This window comes from Squalius cephalus (genome assembly GCF_949319135.1).
Source record: "Squalius cephalus genome assembly, chromosome: 21".
NCBI lineage: Eukaryota > Metazoa > Chordata > Actinopteri > Cypriniformes > Leuciscidae > Squalius > Squalius cephalus.
The window spans coordinates 32757630-32769565 of record NC_137142.1 but is presented as its reverse complement, the minus strand read 5'-3'; the positions used below and the strand labels follow the sequence as shown (position 1 = coordinate 32769565).

The following is an 11936-nucleotide window of genomic DNA, read 5'->3' as shown; positions in this document are numbered from 1 at the left end:
CTGGCTAAACTTTTACAGAATGTAGAAATTACTTTTGATATAATTCTTATTCATATTTATTTAATGTTTAAAGTGTCATTAACCTAAAATACTAAATCAGCTATTCTATTTAAATTTGAATTATGACTATATAGTTGATAATAATTGAATAAACAATGAGAGACAAAGCAGAATCAAAAGAGATTTATGTGAAAGGTAAAATTATTCTGTGTCTTATTTACAGGCATATTAATATTTACATATTTAATTGCCCATATTTTAATCGAAGATATGTCATAATAGCAACACTAACACTAAATTTAATGATTTCACTCAACTATAGGTTTTAATGCAAGCAAATATGTCTGAAATGTAGGCTACATCTAATTCATGGAAATTCTGAATAATAACCCCATTAATTACAATAATTATTACATTTAAAAACAATAACACTAGGTAATTGCTGAGATGAGATTTTGTGTCATTATGGTCAGGAGAAACCATGGTCATCTTACCCCGACTTATACTCTTTGCACAGTTTCATTGTGGCTGGGTTAACACAATTGTATTGAATTTGCACTGTATATATTTTGCATTTTGCATTTTTCCTGTATTAAACTTGTTTAAATGAAACTTTATTGGCTGTATTGTCATGATTTACACATAATTTACGCCTTACTTCCTCGCTGACTGGATGATACGCAAACATTGCATGTAGATGGTGGCCATGATGCTGTCCTAATCTCCCAGCTGTGAATGCTGCATTTATCAGATTTCTGACACAAATCTGCAGGAAATATGATTTAATGAACCTGTGTGTTATTAGACCCAGTGCTAGAGGTTTTACACAAACCAATAACACAGCTGTGGCACCTCAGAGAAGCTGTGGTGTCCCATGATCACATCTCAAGGCTCAGAGAGGCTTATGTCACTCACAGAAATCACATCATGTACATTAGCCTATATACATGTATGCTGCAGTTATGTGTGATGCCCATAGGCGGAAATCGCGGGGGGGTCGGGGGGGTCAGGACCCCCCCTATCTGAGGGTTGTCCCCTCCTAAAAATATAATTAAAATATGTGTATTGAAAATAATATAATGATATATACTTAAAATAATTGTTTAAGTAGTAAAACAATAAAAATGCAAACGGGGCAAATACAAATTAACGTTTTAAAATTTTGAGTCCCCCCTCCCTTGCCTCAGTGCTTCGGTCCACTGCCCGCTCCCCTTTTACCTCATCACAAACAACTCCAATAAACTCCAGTAAGTCAAGGCTATTTTATTTACTTTAAACCTCGGATGAAGCGATTATTTTCTCTTTAATACAGAATATGCTGCGTCTGCGTCATTTACAAAATCATTGACATAAAATGTTATGATAGGCTAACCAATGTACTTTTGTCACCGATGTAGTCCGCCTCGCTATGTTGGCGATTATAACCTTGTTTTATACAGTCTGTGCATTAAACGTTACTTAGATTGTTTAAAACCGTTCCCTCACACACACACCCATAGAGTGTACGCATACACCTTGCGTAGTCTTGTAGATTAGACAAGTGCGTGTGCGCATTTAGATTTTCACACTTTCACTGTGTGATTTAGTCAGTTTATATCATTTAATATAGTTAATCTAATATAATATCACACAAAGAGTGCAGTTTTTCTCCAGATATTAACATGATAATAAATGTGATTTAATAAATTGATAATTGAAAAGTTTACTTTTAGACACCATATTGCCTGTTTTAACTCTATTTCGCTAACGAAAATAGTTGAAAACTAAGCCAAAGCACTGTATTTGCGTCTCAGAGAAACACTGAGGTATTTCCCTACTGAATTATGAATCAGCTTTTTGAACGAATCAGTTGAATCGCAATGACTCACTCATTAACAATGAATTGCTGCCACCTACTGGCGGTTTTAATTTCACATTTAAAGTATCTTTTCATGTTCTAAATCATTTTACATATCAATATTCAACGTTTTATGTTTTAAACAAAACATTATTTATGTCTGTGTAAAATCTAAATGCCATTTCAAATGCAACTTTTGTGTTTCCTCTCCATTGCAAAGATTTTGTTGATATTATTTAATTTGATTGGTAACAGCCCTATTGTGTCTTATTATTATAATTTAATTTAATGTATGAAATTGACACAAAAGATGATGCATGCATATATTTAGGTTTAAAAATACATTTATAAAGGTAAAAATGCCAATGAAGAATATCAAAAACTTTAGGAGTCGGCTGTCCTCAGCAGTCCTAAACATGCCAAGTTACCAGCACAATAATACACTCAGCAAAATATTGTCTAATTATCGTTATCGATAAAATCCCTGAATTAATCATCAACCATCATTTTGTTGTCAATTTCGCACACCAATGAAGAATATTTTGGTCAATTTAGTCAGCTTTTTCAATGAACCAGAGAGAAACTTTGAGAGAAGGATAATGGAACGGTCTAGCTACACTAATAATAGCAGTAAGGCTTTCCTCTGTGTACACACATATCCATAGAAAGTACAATTTTGCCTATATTATTGGTGTCCCCTTCAAAAAATTGCTTGTGAGGAATGTTATGTTTATTGTCCCCCCCAACATTTAGATGAAATTTACGCCCCTGGTGATGCCCTGCGGTTTCCTGAGGATGGATGTTATTTGGCATGGTGATTTCATTCTATGAATATAAAGGGTCAAATAGAAGAAGGTTGAATTAAGCAAAGCTGACGTGCTGATGCGCAGTTAATCCACACGACACAAAGTATACATAGGACACGAGTTTGAGGCTGGCTTGCATCATGTTTAAATCCTATTCCCATTATTTCCCTCATATTTCCTTTCCTGTCCAATAAATGTAAAAAAAAGCCCATGGATTACTATTAAACAAAATAATATAATATGATAGATGTTTATGATGAATAAACATGAATGACTATAATATGACTAACATGAATATATAGGGTAACTGATGAATGCATGAGTGCCTATTTGGTTGAAATGTTATTGTTTTTATTTGTTTTTTGTATGAAAAGGTTAACTTTAGGTAGGGTAGAAATCCTAGCAGATTCTCTTTTAACAGCTTTCAACTTTCATAATATGATGCATTTACGATAAACTTAACATGCTACATAAATTAAAACGATTACCTAAAAACTATAACATGATAATCTGTTGTCGAAACATTTGATACACAGAAGATAACCACATTATGCATGAAATGAAATCTAGTATTCCTGGATCCAGCATTCTGAGCATGGTGCCTTCAGACATTGATGGATTGTTGTCTGTATACGGCCAGAAGGATGAGCACAGATCTGAAACCTGCTGATGATCATTGATCGCTCATGATGCTGGCACAGATCTCCACACTGATGTGCGTGGCATTATCTGCTCCAGGATGACTAATCAAACTCAGGTTATCTATGCAAAACACACTACTACTAAAACTGTCCTGTACTTTTGGAACAAGGGACTGTTTTCTTGTAATGTAATACTGTAACCAGAATCGGAAAGATTTTCACTGGCTCATGCACAAATTTGATTTGGTAACAGATGCTTCCAGTCCTCATAGAAACACAGACATTACTGAAGAATAATATAATTTACAGAAAAAAGTACAATGTACAAAAGTATATGCAATGAGGTATGAGTCTGTACAGGACGTTTACATGTAAAAAAAAAAATGAAGATCAAATAAGTTATAAACACTGTGCATTATATATCACAGGAGCATATTGATATTGCATGGAAGGTTTATATTGTAAATCACTTGAGATATTCAGGGAGAAACTTCCCTACAATGTTTAATATAGTGATTGATCAAAAAGAGATTATAACAGAGGCGACAGCCTTGATGTAGCCTAATGTTTTTTTATTTTTATAGTGTTCCCATTGACTTTATCAGAGATACTATGGCTTTTATGGTTACAGTGAGCGCCCTCTAGAGCTTCTCGAGACTATGTGCAACACTGAGTTGTGAGCCAAAAAGAGAGAAAAATCAGTTGCGATCTCTTTAATATCTCAATTGTTTCTCCTAGACGGCAATGCGATTAAATGGAGAGCAAAACTGCTTTACAGCACAAGAAACAGTGAGCCACTGAACAGATCACGTGTGAATATTCAATACTTCTCATCCGTAAATAATGTGTTGTTTTTAATTGTACTGCAAACAGTAATCAAATATGTATGGCTCATTAGGCGGATGCTTTCCCGAAGTCAATTATACAATGCAGTTTCTACTGGAGAAACACGTAAAACTCCAGTAACTTCCCTTCTAGGGTTTGATTATCAGCCCATATCTTTAACCATTATAACCTTTGACCCCTGATATGTGTAGAAGAGCACAGAGTCCTAATGAAGACATTGGAATATAATTAAAGACAGTTCAAAGGTTATTTTTATCATACAAAGTGTGATTAAGGTTAAATGTTCAGTCTGTTTGTGCAGTAAGTGGTTTTACATGACAAAAACACAGTAAAAAAACCCCACAAGCAACAGATCATTAATGCAAAATAAAATAAAAATACACTTTTATTTTGCTAAGAGGTTTATATGCACATCATTTAATTTACTTAGCTATTTCTATACAGTATGAAAGGTTCTTTTGTTGAAGTTTGGCTATTTCATCATTATGCAATTAAGTTTTAATACCCCATTTAATGCTAAATACTTGTAAAAAGGTTAATAAAATATAATCAACCGGGAAATTTTAACACGTCGAATCAGCGTGATGTTTTTAATAAAATTTTTAATTATAAATGATAAAAAAATTTAATTCACATTTTATTGTACCTATTTTGATCATAAGACCTCTTCAGAAATCTAAATCTATGTTAAAATTATTATCAATAATAATAATAATAATATATAATGACATATTTTAATTGACTATAAGTATAGTTTTATTATTTTTATTTAATGACTATTGTTTTTATTACCACAATATTACCATGGTGTTCTTTGAAAAACCCTGCAGTACCACATAAATACCCTGCTATATGAAGTTTAGTAGCATGTTATATATCAAGGTTATCTATTTTTAAGTGTCACACTGTCTGAGTTTATGTTCTTCTTAGCAACATTGCAAGATGCAAGTTCAATAACTCACAATCGTCCTTTCTGAGCCTCTCGTGGACCCGTAGCTGTTCACTTTTCCTCCACGTCAGCTGCATCTGCGCACTGCTCTCATCCACACATACATCAAGTTTTTTACCCTGGGAATCGGACACTAAAATCTTTCCCGACGTGACAATTATCGCATGGAGCGATGTTTAAGAAACTGAAGCAGAAGGTGATAGAGGAGCAGTCGCCTCAGCGGAGCAGCGCGCAGGCGCAGGTCAGGGCACTTCACTCATGTAGCATGTATGCTAACAAAAACAAAACACAACATCAAGTATATACTACAACAAATATGCATTATAACACACTTACTACCGTATTATATATTTAAATTACAATATAAGCTCTTTAAATATCTATTAAACTAGCGGATTGGTTATACACTAACAAAACAGTTCCAAAATCAGATGGTTTTAATATGGTACTGAATGATTACCATGTTCATGGATCATGGTATTAACATGGTATTTCAATTAATGCCATGGTGATGATACTATGATGATGATGATACTCCGAGGATACTATGGTAGTTTTGAAATATACATGGTACTGAATTGAATGTACTATGGTATTTTCATGGTAAGGTACTTCTAATAATAATACCATGGTACTACCGTGGTACATGTCTTAATAGCATGGTAATACCCTGGTACTTTTTGGTATTGAGATTGTTTTAAATGGGTGTGACAATGTTACCTGTACTATGGTACTGCCAGTATTTTTTGTGTATTGACCATGGTATAATAAAAGATAAGTTATATAGTTAATATGATGACATTTAAGAGATTTTAGAGGCCATCAGAAGGTTTATGTCATCAGATTAGTCATTTTTGGATTTTGGGTGTTGGTTTGTCAACTAGCCTACTTAATGAGCCACAGACCAACCTGACCTGTTAACCAGACCCGAGAGCACGTTTCCCTAAACAGACGCGCTACTTAAAGGTTAAACTAACACTTCAGTTGAAATTCAAGTCTGTCTGGTTTAAATATTAAGCAACGTTATAAATAGAAATGATATAAAATAATAAAAAGACATGCCAGTGTCATATTTTACCCCAAATCTATTTATATCTGTTAATTTATCCATCTATTTGTCTATTTATTTCTTTATTTTCAAACATATTTTACACAGTTTATTTGCATTTGCAGGGACAATTAAGCACATTTAAACCTAAACATAAAACATTTTTTATTATGAATCTGTTGTTGTGAAACTACATTTATAAGTATATAGTTTACATTGAAGTGTACAGTCATTGTAGTGTTTGTTACACTTGAACAGAAAACGCAGGAGGATTTTCATTACATATTATAGTAATGAGTTTTTCTTTAGTACAGTAATGGAAATTTGAGAGGGAAATATTCTTTATTGCATAAATAATATCATATGGCAAAAATATCTCAATGTCCCTTTATTTAATTTTTTTTTGGACATTTTCTTCATGCAGAATTTAATTTCTTATTTTTACTATTTAAATATGCCATTTCTTTTGTGTTTGGCCTCTTGTGTCCATGCTGAAATCAGCGCAGTAAAAAACGCATGAAACAGAAGTTGCGTTAGTCTTTTCTTATGGCTTTTGGAACAAGAAGAAATGTAGGGCAGGGCTTGATTTTGTCCGTGGGTGATTAATTAGATGGTTGTGGTTTGCTATTGGTCGATCATGTGAGTGACAGGTTGCCCCGCCCTCACATTAGTAAACACGTCATCAGAGTAGAGAAGAGATGCTGCAAGAGAGAGGGGAAGTTCATTTGATTCAAGATTACAAGGGCATGTGAATTTAACAAAACTAATGATGTGCAGTTGTGCACGGATAAATCATTTATAACAAATGCTGAACAATTGTCAATTTTTGATTTCATGGTGACTTTAAAGGGATATTTCACCGCTGGAAAGATTAATGTATTTAAATTGGGTCATTTATGTAGTAGAAACGTGAAATTATTTAAGAAGTTGGTGCCTTCTAGACTCAGAAAAGCCAGAAAATGTATTTTTGGCTCATGTGGATGAAAGACAACAACTCCCAGAATGCACTTGCTTCGCTGCCCTACGAGGCCACTCCCAAGCCACACCTACCGGTTACAGAGGGCAGTATCGGAAGAAATGATACAACTAGGCTACTAGTCGACTCGAAACTGAAAAGACGGCGTTTTATCATGAGATCCCCCTATGGGCGGGTTGAAGACATGCGGAACGAGCTCCTCCTACTGGCTGGAGTCTCTCGCCTCTGGACAAAAAAGCCTCAGATGAGCTAAATGACGATTTTTGCGTCATCTGAGGTTGTTTTCCAGACACACAATACAGAAATCTCTCGTCTCAGGGGGACATGAGGGAGGGAATGTCATGCATGTCAATTCGAAAATACTATCGGGTTTTCTACCGATACAAAGCTTCATGCTAATCGGTGAAGTATCCCTTTAAAGACAGTCTCCAGCTGTAGTTTCCTCTGTCTCTAATGTATTTGGTGCACTGCTAGTGATTATTGTGTCTTGGTGTATAACGCACATGTCTGTGTCCAGCAGGTGAGTTCAGGAGAGAGGCGTGCTCAACCCCCTGTCCCGTACCAAGATGCCCCGGCCTCCCCCAATGACAGAGAGGTAAGCGGACAAACGGAAACAGGCCTTCTTCTCATTGGTCAAGAGTGCATGTAAATGAGCAGCAACTGCTTCCCTGTGCCAGATATGCCCTTTAACTCTTCTGCACAGAATATCTCAATAAGAATACACAATATTGTCATAACACATGCTTTTCACAAGACTGCAGACACAATACATTTAACGAATGCCTTCAGGTCAGATCTGCTAATTGCTTCCCTTGAATTTTGGTGTTTATCGGGATATGCAACGTGTCCAATACTACAATTAAAGTATTTACTTTATAATTGCATTCGTTTAAACCTAAGAAATGGCAAAAGTTTAGCTTGAAAAGTGTGCTTGTGCTATTCTTCATTAAAAATAAATTATACTCGGTTTATATTTGTAATATAAAGTGTCACTTAAAGTGTCTAAATACTGGTTTAAGGAAATAAATTCTGTTTTAAATGAGATTTAATTAAAAATGCTGGTTGAGTTAAATGATCTCTTGTTTTACAGAGAACGTTGTGCAGGGATATAAAATCAGTTTGATAGTCTCCAGCTGGTTGGTTAACACATGACATGCTATTATTGTACTAATGCGGGCTAATAATAGTCTAGATGATTCGGTTTTGTCATTTCTGGACGGTGACATTAGACCCCCTTTGAAGCATGAATCTTTAAACATGGCAAATAATGACTTATGAATACACCTTAATGGACTTTCAGACACTCCTCTTGGTTTATCTTTGGGAGTTTCATCAAAGTAGCATGAGTCAAGTTACTATTTTTTGCTTTATTGATGTTATTGTCCTCATTTATGAATCACAGCTCAAATAAAATGAAGCTTAGAATGAAGTGTATCACCGTTGCGGATGAACCGTTTTACCGACCAGTGAGCCGAGGGTTTGATTGAACTTTTCTCTCTCACATTTTCTGTTTGTATTTCTTTTTGAAATTTCCATCAGATCTCAGAATGAATTCCACATCATCTCAGCATTTCCAGGGCTCAACAATAAGGATTTTTTGTGTCTTTTTTTTATTTTTATTATCACTGTCAACATTTTCACTGGTCCTCCATATATTAATAGATGCAAAAACATAAATTGATGTCTGTCAGAATTTTATTTTCTAAATATTTAAATGTAAATACTTTATATAATATTTATTTTATTTAGTAGTAATAATAATATATAGAACTTTATACAAATATATTTATTTATAAAGATATTATTCTAAAGATTTATATGTATTAGTATTTTATAAATACTACTAGTATTTATAAATGATATAATAGCTATGCTAGTATTTATAAAGATTTATAATTATTTATAATATAGATTTTGTTTTATTAAACATTTAATTTTTATTAGATTACACTATTATGATTGTATCCCCCGGTTTCACAGACAATGCTTAAGCTAGTCTCAGACTAAATTGCAAATTTGAGCAACATATCTTAAAATATATCAGTGCCATTGTTTTGTCTCAAGATGCACACCAGTAATGTTTTTCTCTAAGACACGTTTATAAAAGCTACTTAAATGCCCTAATTGAACTAAGGCCTAATCCTGGCTTAATCTAAACCCTATCTGTGAAACCAGGACTATATGTTTTAATGAAAAATAAGTTTAGAGTTTTGAGTCCTAGAGTCACTAAAGTTAAAAATTTACCTGGTTGACATTTAATTTGACACACACAAAAACTCATGTACACCATCAATAACTGTAAGATAAAGTACAAGACAAAGCAGCTTTGCCCATCCTTATTTTTGAGCCCTAATTTCTTCTGTGCCAAGATGGCTAGAATTACCTTTTTGATGTCTCTACTAATGGCATATCATGCTTTGATGCCAATCATGAAACTCTACACGTTCAAAGACACAAAATCAGCCTTGGTAGTGACATGAAATAGTGTAAGTCTGCAGCCTCAGTGTGGATCCGCTGTCTCAATTCTCTTTCTGTTTCCACAGATGTCATTATCTCATGCTCTGGCTCTTTTTCCTGTCGTTTCACTCATTGTGTTGTTTTCTCATTGCTCTTCACTCCTTGGTCCCGTCATTAATGCATTGACTCGTATGGGGGGGTCGTTCAGCTGCTGGCTGGGATGATAGCAGAACCTGCTTTTCTCTCTGAGTATACTATCTTTGCTCTGGACCACTCAAAACGACCCAAAGCGGCCCAGGTGCCCAGTGCGGTGAGTCTGTCCTCACACATCGCCTCCTCTTCCTCACCCCTGGAGAAATACGACAAACCCCCCTCCGTCCCTCTGTGATGCCTTTGGAGGTTATGGGCTAGAGGAGGCCGAGTAACCCCTGCTTGCAGCTTTTCTCACTGAGCGTTTCACTAGCCGCTCTGCATAACTCAAAGGCATCTCGCTCCTAACCCCTGCATCTAATATCTTGCGTTCCTCGTTAGGCCTGAGTGATTTGTGGGATGGCAGTTGCTTTTCTCCGTTTTTGTACCTCGGAATGGTTCCTCCTAGGGGTTGGGCGATATGACTGAATTCTTATTTCACAATATGTGACCCTGGATCACAAAACCAGTCTTAAGTCGCACGGGTTTATTTGTGGCAATAGCCAACAATATGGGTCTAAATTATCGATTTATCTTTTATGCCAAAAATCATTAGGATATTAAGTAAAGATCATGTTCCATGAAGATATTTTGTAAATTTCCTACCGTAAATATATAAAACATTTATTTTTGTGAGTGAATGCAGCACAATCGCCAACATAAATGAACAACTTTAAAGGAGATTTTCTCAAAGTTTCCATTTTTTTTGCACCCTCAGATTCCAGATTTTCTACTACTATAGGTACTATAGGTTTATTTAACATGTAGTTAGAATTAGTACAGAAATATAATAATTGTCTTCACTGTATGAATTAAATATAAATTTATTCTTATTAAAAGTTTAAGAATTAAAAAAGTTATTCAGTCAAGAGCAGTAAGTTATTTTAGGTAGGTATATTAGGATGCTGTCACTTTAAGACAAAAAACGCACGGATCTATTACACTGTTACACATCCGGTTTACACCCAACTGTTTACTTTCACTTGAGACATAACCGGCTGTGTTTACATGAATACTGCACACGATGGGCATTTTGACATAATTGCGTGTGTATTCGACCGTTCAAGCGCAGTAAGACCTGAAAGAGAATTGAATTCGCGCTCGCCTTCTGAGAGAGGCACTTTCAGCACGAGCACCACACGAGTTCCTTTTCAGTTTATATTGCACTCATAACTTTTTTTAACATCAAGATCTCCTTATATTCTCATTCATGCATTTCATCACTCTGAAGGGTCAATAGTGCTATATATTTACATACCGCGATATACAAGATATAGCAAGACATTTTATACCGTGGTAATGATATATATCGTCATACCGCCCATCCCTAGTTCCTCTAATTTGGCATCTCCAGGAATGAATGTTATTCCCGTAGTGATAGAAATTGCCATGGATTCCCTGTCCCTTTCCCTAAGTAGTATCCTGATAGATTCCCCTCGGTTAGACAATGTTGAATGTTCCCTTGCTGTTCCCTGAGAGTTCTTGTGATTTCCTTACAAAAACATTCAGATTCTTTGTTTAAAGTTTTTGTGCTTCTAAACTTGGATTACTGAAGGTCCTTTCGCATGACTTGCGCCAACATTTCCCAGTGCACGCTTTAGTTATTTTACTCTTATTTACTCTTATTAAAATGTTTTTTGATTTTGAAACTGACACAAGGGGGATTTAACGGTTATGTTAATTGGTTAAGTAATGTAATATAAAATATAATAATGTAATCTAATGATAATAATAACAATTTAAATCATAATAATAATGTGTTTTTATACTTAAGGCCTGGTAACGGCTTGCTCTTTCCACTACAGTTATTGTATCTGTGGAGACTCAGGCTCAGCTCTGACAGAAGGATTTGCTCATTATCTCTAGATACAGATAATCCCTCCACATGCACCTGAGCACATTACACACACATCAGCTGACATACAGCACCACCAATCAGATCCAACACACTGCTCATGTGATCTGGTGGATTATTAGCCACAGCATGTTCATCAGGTACAAATAGACAAAAGGATTATGCAATTCGGGTGATATATTTCAGAATATTCTGATGTGTAAAGTGGACTTAATTTTGTTTTTCAGCATAATGGGAGTTGGAATGTATATTAAATGTTTAAGGGTGTATTTTGTATCTGCACCAAATTAGTTATATAAATCTCGATTGGCCCTAATCTGATTAAGCAGAGA

General features: G+C 35.0%; 1 protein-coding gene across 12 annotated transcripts in view; it reads left to right on the top strand.

Annotated features, from left to right (window-relative positions):
• The first annotated feature begins 5116 nt into the window (after positions 1-5116).
• golga4 (golgin A4) overlaps positions 5117-11936 on the top strand; it is a 44489-nt gene continuing 37669 nt past the window's right edge. For 4 of the 12 annotated variants that reach the window (XM_079856166.1, XM_079856161.1, XM_079856164.1 and 1 more), the window contains exons 1-3: positions 5141-5320; positions 7621-7698; positions 9769-9870. In XM_079856166.1, the coding sequence (XP_079712292.1) occupies positions 5252-5320; positions 7621-7698; positions 9769-9870 (249 nt within the window). In that variant the 5' untranslated portion in view covers positions 5141-5251. Of the gene's footprint in view, positions 5321-7620; positions 7699-9768; positions 9871-11936 lie in introns of all 12 variants that reach the window. The other 8 variants (XM_079856159.1, XM_079856168.1, XM_079856167.1 and 5 more) reach the window with 5 other exon arrangements.